At 44.6% G+C, this 19849-nt stretch overlaps 1 protein-coding gene across 1 annotated transcript; it reads right to left on the minus strand.

The window, feature by feature from the left end:
• Positions 1-513: 513 nt before the first annotated feature.
• UXT (ubiquitously expressed prefoldin like chaperone) lies at positions 514-7359 on the minus strand. Its single transcript, XM_068962927.1, has 7 exons — positions 7250-7359; positions 6957-7063; positions 5883-5964; positions 5682-5749; positions 5308-5415; positions 805-868; positions 514-589 (listed from the first exon to the last, which is right to left on the minus strand). Exons 2-7 carry the CDS (start codon positions 7052-7054, stop codon positions 539-541), a joined length of 471 nt encoding a protein of 156 aa, XP_068819028.1. The 5' UTR covers positions 7055-7063; positions 7250-7359; the 3' UTR covers positions 514-538.
• Between the last annotated feature and the right edge of the window lie 12490 nt (positions 7360-19849).

A 19849-nucleotide genomic window follows, 5' to 3' on the forward strand; every position in this document is an offset into this window, starting at 1 on the left:
GAACCTGGCTTTGCATGGATTGGCGGAAGCTGGACTCAACCTAGAATAGAGACCAGACCAGGGAGGGCGGGATCAGCCCTAGACCCATTGCTGGAAGCTGGAACTACTTAGCGGCTGGGGCAAGGCCAAGGTTGAGCCTAGATGGGCGTGAGTGTAATTTAAGGTACCTGAGGAACGACTGGGGTGTGGGAGAAAGGTAAACCTTCCGGCCAGGAGTGAAAGGCTGAATTGCTTTGGGGAGCAAACCTCCACCATGAATCGGCCCATTCTCTGGTAATTCATAGTAGTGTACATGAAAAGAAATGTGTCAGGTGGGGGCCCAGGTTGCCAAGGCAACGGTAGAGCGGGCACAGAAGTCAAATAGCAGGACTTCAGTGGTGTATTAATGGTCCCACACAGACCGGATTTCTGGGCCTCCTAGTACTTTGTGCTTTAGAAACAGGGCATTTTAGCAAACAGTAGGGGTTAAGGGGGGAAAGAAGGGCCGTGTGACTCAAAGACATTCAGGCTCTTTAATGTCAGGGGAGGTAGGAAGAAGTCAGTGCTGAGTCTCTGGGAAATTCTGCAGACCTTGTAGCTCTCTAAGCCCCTGAAAAAGAGAATATAAGAGACTGAACAGAGACTGGGTCCAGGCCCCATCCCAGGCTTGCTCAGAACTCTCTTCCCTCCGAGCCAGCCTGGCTCCAGTTTGACTCCAGTTTAGAGGAAAATATGGTCCTTCCCATCTCTGGCTCTCTCTCCTTCTCAGGTCACCACCCTAAACATTTGGAGATAGAGTCTGGGAATGGAGTGAGCTACTCTCACCTCTAGCAACATGTGGATATGGGCCTTGATATTCATGGAGTCCTTGGTGAGGTTGTCGCTGAGCCTGGAGAAAAGAAACAAGAAAGGTGAAGTGGGCAGGAGGATTATGCTTCTTCATCACTTCAAGAACTACCTACATTATGTATGACTTCCACACGGTAGGTGGTAGGACATCCTACTACCTGAGCTGCTCCTATGCAGAGATGCCTGGCTGCCATCTGGACTGCACTGATTCAGAGACATTTATTGAGTGCCTACTCTACACCAGGTCGTTTTAGGTACTGGGAGATAGCAGCAAACAGAGCAAACAAAAATCTTGGCCTTGTGGAACTCAAATTCTCATTATGGGGAACAAATGATGGGAATAAAATATGCAGTATGTCAGATGGTTACAAGTACAATGAAAAAATTAAATGTTGAGAGGGAATAACGAGTGCAGGAGTGGGGGTTGTAATTCTAATTAGAGTGCTTAGGGATGGCTTCACCAAGAAGCGCGTTTGAGTAAAGACTTAAAATGAAGAAGCGAATTGGAGGATGGAGGATGAGTGTTCCAGACACAAGGGGCAGCAAATGCAGAGGCTCTGAGGTGGGAGTGCACCTGGCATGTCTGAGGTACAGCAGAGAGGCCAGCAGGACTGGAGAAGGATCAGTGAAGGGGGTTTGTAGAAGGTGAGGTCACAGAGGTAAGCAGGGGAGAAAGATCATGTAAGACCTACCAGGCCATGGTAAGGACTCTGGCTTTTATTCTAAGTGAGATGGGAGCCAGAGGAGGATTGTGATCAGAGAAGGGATGTGAAATGACTAGGGTTTAAGAGGATCCATCTGGCTGCTGTGTGGAGAACTGACTGGGGATAAGGACAGCTAGTGTGGAAGAGGAAGTCCAGTGAGGAGGCAGTCCAGGTGAGAGAAGCAGACTCAGACCACAGTGGCAGCAGTTGAGGTGATGAGAAATGACTAGATTTGGGATACATTTTGAAGGTAAAGTCAACAGGATTTACCAAAGGAGGGTGTTGGGTGTGAGAAGGAGAACTCAAGGTAAAGACACCAAGGCCTAAGTGACTGGGAAGCAAGAGTTGCCTGAAACCATGCTGGCTCTGGGCTGTTGAGTTACATGAAAGAAAAAAAGTGGAAGTGTTAGTTGCTCAGTCATGTCGGACTCTTTGCAACCCCGTGGACTGGGGCTCACCAGGCTCTTCCACCCATGGAATTCTCCAGGCAAGAATCCTGGAGCGGGTTGCCATTTACATGAACCAGTCACTTTTTTCTCTCTATGCCAACTGGCACCAGTCTCACCCAAAGAATCCTAATTCACCCAAAGGATCAAGGAAGGCCTTTGAAGAATGAGTAAAACAGTAGGATATAGTCTTTTCCACAAAAAGTCCAAAAGGCAGGAAAGAGCTTTTTAAGGAGTAGTCAGGAGGCCAGAGTGTTAGAAACTAAGTGAATGGTGGAAGAAAAGTGGCACAAGTTAGGATCCGAGAGGTAGGTAGGGGACAGATCATGTAATCTTGATATTATGAGAGGAATATGGATTTTACTGTGTTGAGCTATCTGTCAATGTAAGAGTTAGTTTCAGGGAAATGAAATACTGTTAAGAAAAGTAGAAGGCAACAACAAAGGATATTAAATTGGGAAAAAAATACTATGAACCCATTTATATATCACTATCTCTCAAAGTTGTATTTTCTTTTTTTTTTCAAAGTTGTATTTTTAGTCTAGCCCTCTCTCCCGAATTCCAGCCTTGGGAGTTTTAACTACATCTTCAGAAAACTTACTTCAACGTTTAATGATCACCTCACACTTAACAGGTCCCAGACTGAACTGATTTTCCCCTCCAAATCTGCTCTCCCCTTATCTTCTCCATCTCATAAAAGGGTAATTCCATCCTTTGCTCAGCCAAAGACCTGGACTCCTTTTTCTCACACCCCGCTTCCAATCAAGCATTCTATTTATAACTGCAACTGCTCCATCCCAGGCAGTGTTTCTAGTCTCCAGTCCTTACTGTTCTCTGCACCACTGTCCACCTGTGACATACTATATCCTTTACTTGTTTATTGTTTGTCTGAATAGAATGTAAGCTGTGTGGGCAGAGATTTGGTCAGCTTTGCTCCCCCCCCGTATTCTCGGGAACCAAAAAGTATGTGGCACATAGTATACACTCAGTGTATAAGCTTAGTCTATGAAAGGTTTCAGCACTTTAAAAAAAAGGAGAAAAGTATAAAGTTCACCAAATGCTAGTTGTAACAAAAGGGATATGTTTAATTTATTGCTACTGATTTAATATGTAAGGCTGTGTTAGTCAAATGGTTATTCTGTTTTTTCTGTAATCATGTCTACTTATGGGTGTGGATGTGTACTCCTTTCTTTGTTATCAGAAAGAATATATACAGAGACCTGATCCCCAAACAGAGACATAGACTAAAAACAGGAAGTATTGATAGGCCATTTTGGTTACATAAAATAAGCTGAAGGAAAGTTACTTAAAGTGTTTCTCAAATAACCACACATTTTAAAGAAGAGAATGAGCTACACAGACTCAAATCTTCATCTCCTAGAAAGATTCAATTACTAGGGAGTCCTACTAATTATAATAAAGTAATAACAGATTCATGGGCTTCCCAGGTAGCGCTAGTGGTAAAGAACCTGCCTGCCAATGTAGGAGATGTAAGAGATGTGGGTTCGATCCCTGGGTCGGGAAGATCACCTGGAGGAGGGCACGGCAACCCACTCTGGTATTCTTGCCTGGAGGATCCCATGGACAGAGGAGCCTGGCCGGCTACAGTCTATGGGGTTGCAGAGTTGGACACAACTGAAGCGACTTAGCACAGTGAGGAATTCACATTTCTCATCACACTAATAGACCAGATCAATAAATCAGAAAGACCAAATGGGGCAGACAATGACAAATACCTCATTCTGGGGAAAGACATCAAGTCTCAAAAAATTAAAATCTATTTGAAAGGCTTAGGAATCCGGTGACATAATAAGGAAGGCTTTGTCATTAAAAACAAAAAACAAAAAACAGACTTGGTGTAAATGGCTGCTGGTTCAGAATTATACTGGCCTATTAAAGCAGGCCCCTCAATCAAACTATTCACCAACTGATCTGATCACTAAGATTTAGAAATCTCCACAGGTCTGAGGCTCATTTGAGTTTATGAACACTGAAACCTTGAAAAGGTCTGAAAAGAGAAGAATTACTGAAACCTAAGGTAGGCAACTGTGGAAGAAATGAATGAGACATAAAGTGAAATATAACCTAGAAGGTAGAATTTTACATCAGTAGTATTCACACTTGTGAGATGTTGTTAATCTAAGTGTATTTGCTCAGCATCCCCTCACTCACTCCATCTGAGTGACTGAATGCTCACCATTCTCAGCAGTTCCTCTATCATGGCAGGCACACTGGTCCCCTTGCCAGGAATGCTCTTCCCTAGAGAGCCCTATGGCTTGTTCACTCAACCAAGTAACTCAAATGCTGCTTCCTCTGGAAGGCTCATTTCAGAAGTCTCTCCACAATCACAATTCCCCTTCCCTGCATAGAACCTTACACTCAGTCAGAGTTCATCCTTTATCCCCACATTACCTCCATCACCACCAACAGAGATCTACTAATCCTTCAATCCCCACTTAAATCTATTTCCAGCATATGCTTTGAAATTCATTCAACAAACACAGGATGACTCCTATATGTTTTGTGCTATTCTAGTGACTTGAGACGTAGAGAAAATCTCTCCCTTTGGAAAGCTTATATCCTAATGGGAGCAGGCAATGAACATTATAAAAAAGTAAATCACACAGTAAACATTAGGAGGTCATAAGTGCTACAGAAAAAAAGAAAAAGTAGAACAAGGGAGGGGAATCAGGAATGCAAGGGTTGCAATTTTCAAGTTAGGTTATAGGAAGTGACATTTAAGCAAGACTTCAAGTGAATAAGGAGAAAGGAAGCCATGCATATATCGGGGGGAAAGTGCTGTAGGCAGACAGAGAACAGTTACTGCAGTTGTGCTGAGGTGGGATCACTTTGTGGGCATTTAAAGAAGCCTGTGAAGGTTAATGTGATGAGAGCACAGTGAATGAGCAGGAAAATTAGCAGAAGGTGAAGTCAGAGGTAACTTGTTTTACTGTTACTGATTTACAGGCTGAGACCTCCAGGATCTGGTCAAAACTGTGCTGATGTGTAACAGTTATAGCCCTTGCAGAATGTAAGCTTTCAAGGAATTCTTCTGTCTTGTTCATACTGCCTCCCCAACACCAAGCACAGAGCCTGGCATACAGCAAATGCCCAATAAATTTTTGTGTGAGTGAACAATACAGAGACCATTTATTGAGTACTTATTATGTGCTACACCTGGGGCTAAGCTTTGCATCCCCACTGTTCTCTCCCCTAGAGAGAGGGGAAAGTGGTTCCTAGGTACCATCCCAGGTAGCCAGGGTGAAAGGGGGAAGAAGGATGTTACAAATGGTATTGTTTTAGACAGTATCCTCATGCAATGGACTTACTCTGTGAGGAGATTGCTCTTACGATCAATGAACTTGAGAGCTTCTGCCAGTGTCAACTCCAGGAAAAAACCATATCCAAGGGCCACATAGATCCGTGAAGTGTCTGGGCTAAGGAAACAGTGGTGATCAGAAGTGGAGAAGTCCTTGTCACTGTTTAGCATACTACACAGTTTAATATTTATTTTACTCCCCATCCCCCACCTTCCCCAAACTGAAGGTCAGGGTGGGCAGAGAATTTGTCCTATTTTATTTACTGTCACATCTTCAGCACCGAGCAGTGTCTGGTTCATAGCAAATACTAACAAAAGTATTTGCTGAATGAAGGAAAAGGGAAGCTGAACCCTGTGGGCTCAGAGGGGCAGGTAGACACTCACACCACTGTGTCAACGAAGAAGTTACAGCCCAAATCCACTTGCATATATAACTCCGAGTGATTAGCTTCCTGTGGGGCCAGGGAAAAAGAGGTAGGGATCAGTGGTCAACTTTTAGGTCAGGTGACAGGTTTTGGTCTTGGGTATCTCCTCTCTTCCCCCTCCTTTGCCCACAAAAAGACTACCTAACCCTGGCATCTTTACCTGGAGTCGCTCAATGACATTTCTCAGTTGAAGGTATTTGGCCAGCTGCTCATATACCTTGTCGCGATGGTCCAGGACCTTTCTGATGGGACATGACAGGACAAAAGTAAAATGGTGACCAAGAGGAAACCCTGTCCCTCTTGGAATATCTCACACCATGAACCCCTGAGACTCTCCTGTCACCAGAGTCTAAACAGGAATTTTAGTGCAGAAGTCAAGGTTTGGCCTCTGGGTCAGATTGCTTCGGTTTGAATCCAGGCTTTCCATTTTACTAGCTGTGTGACTTTGGCAAGTGAGTAACCTCTTTGGAACTCAATTTCCCCATTTTAAAAATAGGAATGAGAAGTATTACTTCATAGAGTCATTAGGAGGATTAAATGAGTATTTACTATAAGGCATTTAGAATAGTGCCCTCCAAACAAAGTTCTCTATATGAGTTAGCTCTTATTTACGAGTATTATTATTACACTCTACTCTCAATGCCTCCCTCCAATCAGAATATGACATTCTCACCCTAGAAAAAAATCCTCCATCTCTTTTAGGAGCTCATAATCCTAGACCTGAACACTCTCTTTCCTGCTCTGATTAATAATGATAGTAATAATAATTTTTTATACTCATTGAGCCTCTAGTATCCAAGTTAAACCCTTTACAAGGACTGAATACACTTAAAACACAAACCCACTGCCGTGGGGAAGGTTGCATTAACTTCCCCATTTCACAGATGAGGAAACTGAGGCACAGCAAGTGGAGGCGAAGTATGATTTCACACGGAAAGCAAAATGGTCAAGCCAGGATTCGAACCTGAAAACTCCAGCTTCAGAACTCTAATTCTTAACCCTTTAAGGTCATCGGAAGCCGTGCATGCGCGTACACAGGCACCATTAAATCACCAAGTCTCCCTCCTCACCCGACGCTGCACCCCGGATACCGCCCCTCCTTCCTCCTCGAATGGCGCACGGGGCCGGGCTCTGAACGCCTCACCCACCAATCAGAAGGCCAGGCCCTGACTTCGAACGCCCCGCTCACCACGTGGACCGCTCCAATAGCTCCGCCCCTCGTTCTGTCACTTACTGCAAGTCCCGCTGCAGCACGTCAGAGATGAAAGCCTCGTAGCGCAGCACTTTCTCCGCCGTGGCCTCCACCGCCCGCCGTTTAGGGGGCGTCGCCATGATGGGCTCCTGAGGAACGGGGAGGGAGAAAGACCACGTTTAAGACCACTGGTCTCAGTTTGGTCTCAAGCACAGTACAACTGCACCTTTTCAGTGTTGGGAGTTGAGTCGTCCGGCTTATGCCGAGGGTTCAGCCTTCCGCCCCTCCCAGCTCTGGGACCCCATCACACAGGGACACCCAAGCGCGGCCGTTACCTGAAAGCCGCCGGCAAAAAGAAGTGTTAGTAAGAACCGTGGCTTCCGGGTGGCGCGGGTAAATGACGTACGGCGGGGGCGCTGGCCAACCAAATAACCAGGGTGGGTGAGGCAGTCCTGAACGGAAAAAAAACGCCGGAGAGAAGGAAAGGGCGGGGCTTTAAGAAATCCGCTGATTAAGGAAGGCTGAAGAGCGTGGGAACCTGGACTGCACAACAAGCCTATGGGGATAGTGCACTGTTGCTGGGGGTGGGGTTTAATGGGATTTGGCGGGTTCCGGAGGTGGCGGTACACAGAGCGAGTACAGCTTTTGGTGTTTAAAAGACAGAGCTTCAGAAGCAGCCGGGCAAGGAAAGATTATGAATGTGGTCTGTAAAAAGGAAAGTATATCCTTGCATCGCCCTGGATTTTGAGTTTTCACAAGGGAAGCTTGGGTTTGACTTCCAATAATGGAAATAAATGTCAGCATTAACATAAGTTTTGAAAAGGAGACAACTTTTCTGATATGCACCTTTGACGACTCCAGCTCTGTAGCCCGCAGTCCATGACTGGAGTTCAAGCAGAGGTTGATAACGCACTATGTCTAATCAGTTCAGTTCAGTTCAGTCACTCAGTTGTGTCCGACTCTGCGACCCCATGAATTGCAGCACGCCAGGCCTGCCTGTCCATCACCAACTCCCAGAGTTCACTCAAACTCATGCCCATCGAGTCGGTGATGCCATCCAGACATCTCATCCTCTGTCGTCCCCTTTTCCTCCTGCCTTCAATCCCTCCCAGCATCAGAGTCTTTTCCAATGAGTCAACTCTTCACATGAGGTGGCCAAAGTATTGGAGTTTCAGCTTTAGCATCAGTCCTTTCAAAGAACACCCAGGGCTGAATACCCAGGGCTGATCTCCTTTAGGATGGACTAGTTGAATCTCCTTGCAGTCCAAGGGACTCTCAAGAGTCTTCTCCAACACCACAGTTCAAAAGCATCAATTCTTCTGTGCTCAGCTTTCTTCACAGTCCAACTCTCACATCCATACATGACCACTGGAAAAACCATAGCCTTGACTAGACGGACCTTTGTTGGCAAAGTAATGTCTCTGCTTTTGAATATGCTATCTAGGTTGGTCATAACTTTCCCTCCAAGGAGTAAGCGTCTTTTCATTTCATGGCTGATCATGTCATTTAATTGGGGCGTCAAATGGAGGGTTGCTGAAGTCCTCTGCCCAAGATAGGTTATCTTGTCATTAGAAAGAGTTCCTATGTTTTTATTTAAATGTGTAAACTTTGTATTTATTTTTATGTGCTCAAATTACCGAATGGATTTATTTCCTATGTTAGATTTTCAAATAATAGCCTCTAACTCAGTAAGTCCAGGCCTGAAGAAGAACTCCAATGCTGGATCCCCCAAATGATACTTCTGGCTGCAGGCCCTAGAGCACCCACCATATCAGGGAAGTTTTCCCAGATAATTTGTGGGTTTGCGGTCTAAAACCAAGCTTTGTTTCAAATGCTCAAAACCTGAGCAAGTCAAACTTTTCTTTACCCTTAGAACAAGACGATTGCAAGGAAAACTTTGTGAGTTTAAAAAATTATTTTTGGTAAATCATCTCATGTTACATATAGTTGCAATTATATTTAGTTTGATCAAAAGAGACAGTAGGTAGGTAGACAAATATTATCGAGTTAATCTATACAATTTTCCTGTGAAGAAAAGGGTGTTACATTTATTATCTTTATTTAACATGGAGAGCACAGAGTTCTGATGAGCTGGAGATGGTTTATTAGCTTACATTTCACAAAAAACATTTTTTATTATGGAGTCCATGTAAGATTTCTTTTTTAAAACTTTTTTTCTGTTTCAAAATGTTTTCAACTTCATTTTAAAATGTCAAACCTACTCGAAAGTTGCCCATATAGCCTTTACTTAGATTCACCAAATGTTAATATTTGACAGCATTTGCTTTCTCTCATTTCAGACCATCCAATAATTGTTGATATGGCTGCATAGCATTCCATCTTTTGGATGACCTCAGATTTTTGAGCCAGTCTTCTGTTCCTCGATGTTTGGATGTGTCCAGTTTTTTTCGTTCTTATAATCCAGAATGAGATAACAGTTTTTGTTTTCAAAATTTTCTGTGCAACCATGTTTGTTTTCTTGTGACAAATTTCTAAAACTTAATTTGTTGATCTAAGGGAGATCATTGCATTGTAAAGCAAGTGTTAAGTGACAATTGTATATCTACTTCCAATAACAAGCTTCCTCATCCAAGTTTTACATCAAGGTCAGCACACTGTGGCCCACTGTTTGCTGACCCTTGTTTTACTACTGTCTGCAAGCTAAGAGTACTATTTCCATCTTTTAGAGGCTTGAAAAAAAGTAGAAAGAGTATTTTGTGACATATGTGAAGGAGTTACACGGCTCAAAATAGCCTGGAGTTAAAACTCCCCTCTGGGTCCTCCCCACCATTCTATGCAAAACAAAGAACTCTCACCTGAAAAAAAAAAAAAAAAGGACATTAAGGTTGATTACGCCCAGCTCCCAGCAGGTCCCAGCCTCTGGCAGATCTCCAGAATTCCTTGCCCAAGCTGTTTAAGAGATGACCAAAGCTGGTGGAGTTACTTCCAGCCGGGATTTCCGGCCCCCGCCCCCATTCTAGCTAATTAAACCTCCCCACTTCCCTAGCTTTGGGAACCTGGGCCCTGAAGGGGCCCAATAAGGCAAGAGCCTTGAGAAATGCACTGTGCAAATATATTGACTTTATTGTCTCCTTTCGGGAGCCTCACAGACATATCTAGGTAAAAAGATCGTTAAATAAATGCTGTCAGTCATTGCAAAAAAAAAAAGACAGAGAGAGAGAGAGAACTAATCCAAACAACTTTGGAGAAGAACAGGCCCCCTTAAGACAGTTCAGTTCAGTTCAGTCGCTCAGTCGTGTCCGACTCTTTGCGACCCCATGAATCGCAGCACGCCAGGCCTCCCTGTTCATCACCATCTCCTGGAGTTCACTCAGACTCACGTCCATCGAGTCAGTGATGCCATCCAGCCATCTCATCCTCGGTCGTCCCCTTCTCCTGCTGCCCCCAATCCCTCCCAGCATCAGAGTCTTTTCCAATGAGTCAACTCTTTGCATGAGGTGGCCAAAGTACTGGAGTTTCAGCTTTAGCATCATTCCTTCCAAAGAAATCCCAGGGCTGATCTCCTTCAGAATGGACTGGTTGGATCTCCTTGCAGTCCAAGGGACTCTCAAGAGTCTTCTCCAACACCACAGTTCAAAAGCATCAATTCTTCAGCGCTCAGCCTTCTTCACAGTCCAACTCTCACATCCATACCTGACCACAGGAAAAACCATAGCCTTGACTAGACAGACCTTTGTTGGCAAAGTAATGTCTCTGCTTTTGAATATACTATCTAGGTTGGTCATAACTTTTCTTCCAAGGAGTAAGCGTCTTTTAATTTCATGGCTGCAGTCACCATCTGCAGTGATTTTGGAGCCCAGAAAAATAAAGTTTGACACTGTTTCCACTGTTTCCCCATCTATTTCCCATGAAGTGATGGGACCGGATGCCATGATATCTTCATTTTCTGAATGTTGAGCTTTAAGCCAACTTTTTCACTCTCCTCTTTCACTTTCATCAAGAGGCTTTTTAGTTCCTCTCCACTTTCTGCCATAAGGGTGGTGTCATCTGGATATCTGAGGTTATTGATATTTCTCCCGGCAATCTTGATTCCAGCTTGTGCTTCTTCTAGCCCAGCGTTTCTCATGATGTTCTCTGCATATAAGTTAAATAAGCAGGGTGACAATATACAGCCTTGACGTACTCCTTTTCCTATTTGGAACCAGTCTGTTGTTCCATGTCCTGTTCTGACTGTTGCTTCCTGACCTGCATACAGATTTCTCAAGAGGCAGATCAGGTGGTCTGGTATTCCCATCTCTTTCCAAATTTTCCATAGTTTATTGTGATCCACACAGTCAAAGGCTTTGGCATAGTCAATAAAGCAGAAATAGATGTTTTTCTGGAACTCTCTTGCTTTTTCCATGATCCAGCGGATGTTGGCAATTTGATCTCTGGTTCCTCTGCCTTTTCTAAAACCAGCTTGAACGACAGTAGATTTCCACATACATGCCTATATATACTTACTCTTTTCTTGGGTTAGTTAGTGCAGCAGCTCACTAATCTGACTGCTGCCCCTTCTTGCCTCATTGAAGGTGATCTGTTCCTGTAAAGTGCCGGTCTCGTTCTTTCTCCAAACTTCACTTTCTCTAATTCCCTTACCCTACATTTTTTGGTGCCGAAACCCGGGAGGTTGAGGTTACTTCTCGTTCTCCATGGCCAGCTCTTCGGAGCATGGAAGCCTGCCAAGCTCACTGTTCTGCTCGGGCTTTGAAGACCTCCTCGAGAGGATGTCCTGTGCCTTCGTGAGCGGTACAAGTCATGTGTAAGGGCTTTATTGGTTTTCCATGTACCCGAGGAATAGTGGTCTTTCTCTCTCTCTCTCCCTTCCTCTTTTCTCTACACTTTCTTTTTCTTGAGACCAACCAACTCCAGGATAGAGGCCTTCTGCCATTCAACTTCCCTCCATCCACCATGAATTCTCGCCTGACCCAGTAGCCCAGGTAGCCTCTAGGGTGCCATAGACTATTGTCCTTTCCCGGTTACAGGGGAACCCTCCGGCCAAAAGGCCCTCTGAGGAGGTACTTGGGGGATGCCCCTCCCTCCTTCAGAGTCTCTCTCTCTCTTTGCCTAGTCAAAAGATTAGGTGACATCTTTTCTCTCGACCGGACAGTCGCTAGCCATTTGCTATGGGGTCAAGCCAATCCATCCCATGGGACTCTCCCTTGGCCTGCATAAAACGAAACCTCAAACCTCTACTCTTGACCGATCTCAAGGTTCATAAACTCGAGTCACTTTGTACTCAAGTTTGGCCTCAATACAATCTAGATAACCAAAACCGTTGGCCTGAGTTCAGGACTTTTGATTTGAGTATTTTATCAGATCTCACTAACTTCCTCAAACAGAATGGCAAATGGTCGGAGGTCCCCTATATTCAAGCCTTCTGGGATCTTAGAAGCCATCCTTCTCTCTGCAAGGACTGTTCTACCTATCAAATCCTCCTCTGCTCTCTTTCCCCCTGCATTACAAAAGAATCCAAATCTAAAGCCCCTAAAAGGCCCCCTAAACCCTAAGGCCCCGATTTTGACCTGGCAGATAAGCCTCCTCCCTACCGCCCCAGAGAAGAAACTTCCAGAGATGAGATCCCATCCTCTAGCCCTTCCTCCTCCAAAACAGTAAGCAATGACTCCAAAACCCCAAAAGAGAATTCCACCGTGCCCCCCCCCCACATTGGCCATGACCCGAAGCAAACATATGTTTCCTTTCAGAGAGGTAGCGGGACTGGAGAGCCCTACACGGGTTCATGTGCCTTTTTCAATTTCTGATATGAGCCAAATTGAAGAAAAATGGGGATCCTTTTCAGAAAATTCTACTACATATAGAAAAGAATTCCTCCACCTTACACAAGCATATCATTTAACCTAGAATGATCTTTACTACATCCTAAATGCCACTTTAACCCCTGATGAAAAGGAATGGATATGGCAGGCAGCTCAGACTCATGATGATCAGCTCCACAACCAAGATAGGACTAATCTGGTGGCTGATGATGCAGTCCCTTTAACTGAGCCATGGTGGACATATCAAGCAGGTAATGCCAGCATCCGGTACCTGCATCATATGATTACTCACATTCATGTTAAAGCTCTCACATTCATGTTAACTACGATAAGATTAGGGAAGTGACTCAAGAAAAAGATGAAAATCCTGCTCTTTTTCTTTCACGGCTTACTGAGGCAGTCCAGAAATATACTAATTTAGATATTTCCACCCCTGCCAGACTTCTGTACCTACACGTCTAGTTCATAAGCCTGTCACCCCCTGATATTCACCAAAAACTACGCTAGTTAGAGAAGGGCCTCAAAACCCCTCAGTGAGATCTCCTAGAAATAGCCTTTAAAGTTTTCAACAATAGGGAGGAAGAAGCGAAGAAAGAAAAAGAAAGAAAAAGAAATGGAAAGAATGGCCACATATGCTTTATTTGCTGCAGCTATTCAAGAAAAAAATTCAACCCCTTTAGCCCATCAACCTAGGCCCACCCATATGGGACCTTACCCTTCAGGGCCCTGCTTCAGATGTAACCAAATGGGACACTGGGCTAAGTCCTGCTCAAACCCTTGGCCACCCACTAAACCCTGCCCCACCTGCAAACAATGGGGCCACTGGAAAGTGGATTGCCCTCAGACACTACCCACCAAGTCTCGGGGTCCACCCCAGGCCCAACAACAATGGGCCAGAAACCAGACTCAGGGGGGCCTTGACACCCCAGACCATGGTTCCTCAGATGAGGTGGGAGATGATCCAGTTGTGCTTGAATTATTCCAGTGATGGAGCCCAAGCTCCAGACTCCAAATCTGCCCCGTACAGATGGACTTGGAGCTTTGGGCAATTGGCATGGTGGCTATACCCAAAGTCTCGTTCCTAATAGACACTGGAGTGGCCTTTTCACTTGTAACCTCCTTTAAGATCCCTCTCCAACATTCAAAAGTGGCCATCGAAGGGGTCTCAGGCACCCCCTTTTATCCCAAAATAACCCCTCCTCTCCTTTGTTTCTTTGGTAAGGCAACACTAACACATTCTTTTATAGTAGTTCCTCAGTGCCCAATGGCATTGATGGGACGTGATCTTCTGGCTAAGTCACAAACTTCTATAAACCTCCCATTCTTAGATCCCCTATCAATTCTTTGCATCCAAATGGCACCCAAACTCTTGGCCAACCCTCACTCCCAGAACATGCCCACTAATCTTCCCCCAATAGATCCTCAGGTCTGGGACACTGAAGCCCCGTCAGTAGCCTGACACCATCCCCCCATACAGGTTTTTCTTAAGAATCCCTTTCAGGTAATAACCCAAACTCAATATACCCTGACCACAGAATCCCGACAAGGACTTAAACCAATAATCTCCCACCTGCTCAAAGCCGGTTTTTGTGGCCTATCTGTTCTCCTCATAATACTCCTATACTGGCAGTCAAAAAGGGACCCCACTCCTGGCATCTAGTCCAAGATCTTTGCAAGGTCAATGAGGCTGTAATACCTGTACACCCCGTGGTCACTAATCCCTATACCCTTTTCTCGCATGTTCCCCCTGACACACTCTACTTCATGGTATTGGACCTCAAAGATGCTTTCTTTACTATACCTCTACACCACTCTTCACAGCCCCTATTTGCCTTCACCTGGACGAACCCAGACACATATCAATCTCAACAATCAACTTGGACCGTTTTACTGCAAGGGTTTAACTGCTGCTGCTGCTAAGTCGCTTCAGTTGTGTCCAACTCTGCGTGACCACATAGATGGCAGCCCACTAGGCTCCTCTGTCCCTGGGATTTTCCAGGCAAGAATACTGGAGTGGGTTGCCATTTCCTTCTCCAATGCATGAAAGTGACAAGTGAAAGTGAAGTTGCTCAGTTGTGCCCGACTCTAGCGACCCCATGGACTGCAGCCTACCAGGCTCCTCCATCCATGGGATTTTCCAGGCAAGAGTACTGGAGTGGGTTGCCATTGCCTTTTCTGAAGGGTTTAGAGATAGCCCTCATTTTTCGGTCAAGCCCTTCAAAGGGACCTACAAACTTTAGACCAAGGCTCTACTACCTTACTCCAATATGTAGACGATTTATTGTTATGTAGTTCCTTTTGCCATAACTGCCTAGTCCACACTGCAACTATTAAATGCCGTAGGCAACTGGGGCTACAGAGTTGGGCTCTACAAAGCACAAATTGCTTTCACCACTGTCAGCTACATGGGATTGCTTCTCACTCCCACATCCAAAATAATTCCAGCACAGAGACTTCGAGCCTTGACACAGACCCCCAGGCCCCAAACCAAGAAGGAACTTCTTTCTCTATTAGGTCTATTAAACTTCTTCCAAATATGTGTCCCAAAATTTGCCCTCCATGCAAAACCTCTCTACCAAGTTACTCGAGGAAACTTAGATGAACCCTTATTGGCCCCCACCTCTCTCCACACCCCAATACAGACTCTTATCAAACACTTACTACAGGCCCCTTCTCTTTACTTACCTGATTATGCCAAAACTTTTTTTCCTTTTTCTACATTCTTGACAAGGACATGACTTAGGGGAGATGTATGGGGGCCTCTAGCTTACTTATCTAAACAACTAGATCTTGTCATACTCGGATGGCCACCTTGTCTCCAGGCCTCAGCTGCAACTACCCTCTTAATACCTGAAACCCAAAAATTAACCTGAAATGCTCCTCTAAATGTATGCTCACCTCATTCCTTCAAAGATTTACTCTCTCATCGGGCTTTCCTTTCTCTGCCCTCTGCTCAATTACAGATCCTCCATGCACACCTCCTAGACCCATCCCTTTCTTTTATGCCTTATAAACCTCTTAATCCTACTAGCTTACTCCCTATACCAGATCCAGAAGCAGAACACCTATCTCATGACAGTGTTCAGACCTTAGATATGACACTTAATCCCTTTGAACGTATAACCGATCAGCCCCTTACTGACCCCAAAGTCCCATCCTGGTTCATAGATGGCAGTGCCCAGAAACAAGCCCCATTTGGGGCTGGATATACTATAGTCCAGGGACAGCCTGACAAAGTTATCCCCCCTTGCCTCATCATATCAGTCACACTCCCAGCTCATACATCCTCACAACAGGCTGAAATGATAGCTCTTACACAAGCTCTGACCCTAGCCAAAGACCAAAAGACAAACATTTACACTGACTCCAAGTATGTCTATAACATTATAATCTGGAGGGATAGGGGATTCCTGACTCAGAAGGGCACACCTATTCTCAATGGTTCTTTTATTTCTGAACTCCTCCATGAGGCTCAGCTCCCAAAACAAACTGCTGTAATACGTTGCCGGGGACATCAGCGACATGGTCCTATTTCCTTTTATAACAATATAGCAGATCACGAAGCAGAGTGGCAGGCTGCCTCTGTTAGTCCTGTCTTTACTATAGCCCAAATTGATGAGCCTAACATCTACACATTACTTTCATATTTGCATTCCCTTTTCCACCCCTCTGCAAAGGTACTTAAGGCTTTCCTTCAGAACTGTATTGAACTGACTAAGGATGATGTAATTTATTTAAATAATCTGACCCAAACTTGTGCCATTTGTCAGCAGACAAATCCTAACTCTAACCTTCGCCCCCTCCTTTCCCCACCCACCAAATTCACGGACATCTTCCTGCAGAAGACTGGCAGGCAGATTTCACCCACATGCCACTGTAAAAAGGGTTAAATTTCTCCTAGTCTTCATAGATATATTTTCTGAATGGATTGAAGCTTTTCCGACTACTAACAAACGAAAAGAGCCCCTACTGTGGCTTGCCTTATTCTTACTGAAATCCTCCCCAGGTTTGGAGTGCCTTCCCCGCCCCCCCACCCAGCCCCCACCGCCCCACATCTGACAACGGCCCTGAGTTCACATCCCAAATCACCCAAAATACTGCATGAGCGCTTCAAGTTCCTTGGAGGTTTCACATTCCTTATCATCTCCAGTCTTCCAGTAAGGTTGAGAGAGCCAACCGAGTCCTAAAAGAAACTCTCACCAAATTAACGAACGAACTTCATCAGGACTGGACAAAACTACTCCCTTTAACTCTCTTAAAGGTCCGGGCCTTACCAAAAAAAAACAAAAAACAAAAAAAAACCTTAAAAGCAGTCCATTTGAGGCCATGTACGGGAGGCCCATAGTACCATGTACGGGAGGCCCATAGTACCTTTAGGTCTTCCCCCCTCCCAGGACGGTCCTAAACTGCCATACCACCTTCCTTTTCCTTGTCCAGATATGAGATGCCCTTTGGCAACATATGGATGACTTACTCCTTCAACCGCATTCCAAACTTCCATACCCATCCTTTCAAATAGACAAAGTCTATATGACAACTCAGTTCCACTCGGATCTAACCCCAAAATGGCAAGGTCCCTACACGGTAATTCCGCTGACCCATACCGCTGCAAAATTAAAAGAAATCACCCCTTGGGTACACATCACTTGGCTAAAAAAGGTTATGCAGTCCAATGATGAAAATGCTTGCCAGACTAATACTTATCAAGTTTCTCACACAGGCCCTTCAACTCTAAAGTTCTCATGGCTTCCACTGGCCCCAACTGGCTATGGATGAGCCTGTTGATCTGGGTCTCAAGTGCTCAAGGATCCACATTTGAACACGTTGAAGATTTACATCTTCACCCTGTGGCTACAGGGAACCTTTAATAACTTTTACCGCTTCTCAGACCATTCATTTTTATCACCCTCTTACTCACCCTTGGGCCTTGTTTGTTTAATCTTTTTCAGGGATTCCTCCAAGATCAAATCTGAGCCATTTCCTGAGACCAAGTCAAGACTGTTCTTTTGCTCGAGATCCTGATAGCTAGAATAGAAAATCAACACTATGTGCCTTAGACTTCCTTTGTCCCAGACCACAAACCCCTGACCCTCATTTATCAGCGCGAAGAAGCCCTGAACTTTAATGACTCCCACCTATCTTTCTCTTTTTATATGTATTCCTTAGGGTCTGGAATGAGGGAAAGTTACATGGCTCAAGATAGCCTGGAGTTAAAACTCCCCTCCGAGTCTTCCCCACCATTCTATGCAAAACAAAGAACTCTCTCACCCAAAGAAAAAAATGAACATTAAGGTTGATTACGCCCATCTCCCAGCTAGTCCCAGCCTCTGGTCTATCTCCAGAATTCCTTGCCCTAGCCGTTTAAGAGATAACTAATCCGAACAACCTTGGAGAAGAACAGGCCCCTTAGACAGTAGATTTCCACATATATGCCTATATATACTTACTCTTTTCTTGGGTTAGTTAGTGCAGCAGCTCACTAATCTGACTGCTGCCCCTTCTTGCCTCATTAAAGGTGATCTGTTCCTGTAAAGTGCCCGTCTTGTTCTTTCTCTGAACCTCACTTTCTCTAATTCCCTTACCCTACAATATGAAAATAATATGAAATTCAAATTTCAGTGTTCAGTAATAAAATTTTAAACATAGCCACACTCATTCATTTACTCTGATGAAAGAAATTTTCACATATTGAGGTATGGAGAAGTCATTCTGGCTAACACATGAGTTAACTTGAATTTTATGCTAACTAAAAGAGCCTGTTTGTGGCCTACCAAATTTACATTGTACATCTGCTTTAATTATTAAAGAAAAGGGCACATTGACCAGAAATAAACAAAATGCAAATAAGATAAATGTTAAATACCTCTTTTTCTGGATGCCAAGCAGGTCAGGAAGCAGCAGTTAGAACTGGACATGGAACAACAGACTGGTTCCAAATAGGAAAAGGAGTACGTCAAGGCTGTATATTGTCACCCTGCTTATTTAACTTATATGCAGAAACATCATGAGAAACACTGGGCTGGAAGAAGCATAAGCTGGAATAAAGATTGCTGGGAAAAATATCAATAACCTCAGATATGCAGATGACACCACCCTTGTGGCAGAAAGTGAAGAGGAACTAAAAAGCCTCTTGATGAAAGTGAAAGAGGAGAGTGAAAAAGTTGGCTTAAAGCTCAACATTCAGAAGACGAAGATCATGGCATCTGGTCCCATCACTTCATGGGAAACAGATGGGGAAACAGAGGAAACAGTGTCAGACTTTATTTTTTGGGCTCCAAAATCACTGCAGATGGTGATTGCAGCCATGAAATTAAAAGATGCTTACTCCTTGGAAGAAAAGTTATGACCAACCTAGATGGCATATTGAAAAGCAGAGACATTACTTTGCCAACAAATGTCCATCTAGTAAAGGCTATGGTTTTTCCAGTGGTCAGGTATGGATGTGAGAGTTGGACTGTGAAGAAGGCTGAGCGCTGAAGAATTGATGCTTTTGAACTGTGTTGTTGGAGAAGACTCTTGAGAGTCCCTTGGACTGCAAGGAGATCCAACCAGTCCATTCTGAAGGAGATCAGCCCTGGGATTTCCTTGGAGGGAATGATGCTAAAGCTGAAACTCCAGTACTTTGGCCACCTCATGTGAAGAGTTGACTCATTGGAAAAGACTCTGATTGGGAGGGATTGAAGGCAGGAGGAGAAGGGGACAACAGAGGATGAGATGGCTGGATGACATCACTGTCTCAATGGATGTGAGTTTGAGTGAACTCCGGGAGTTGGTGATGGACAGGGAGGCCTGGCGTGCTGCAATTCATGGGGTTGCAAAGAGTTGGACATGACTGAGTGACTGAACTGAACTGAATGCTGGTATTCCTTCAATGATAAGATTCCCTCCCCAGGAGCCAAGGCCATTACTGACTTTCTCTGTACATGCTGATCTGTGTTTTTTTTAACTTTAAAGGAATGTATCCCTGACATGTTTGATGTTCTTTATTCTGACAAGGTATAAAACTGCCCTGAAAATCAAGCTTCTCCAGAGCAGTTCCTCACAGTTATCTAAGAGGCTGTCTTCTGGGCTGCAGTGCTCAGTTTGGCTCAATTTTACTCTTTTCTATTCCTATTCATGGGCTTCCCAGGTGGCTCTACTGGTAAGAACCTGCCTACT

This window comes from Capricornis sumatraensis, chromosome X, assembly GCF_032405125.1.
Source record: "Capricornis sumatraensis isolate serow.1 chromosome X, serow.2, whole genome shotgun sequence".
In the NCBI taxonomy this organism is placed as follows: domain Eukaryota; kingdom Metazoa; phylum Chordata; class Mammalia; order Artiodactyla; family Bovidae; genus Capricornis; species Capricornis sumatraensis.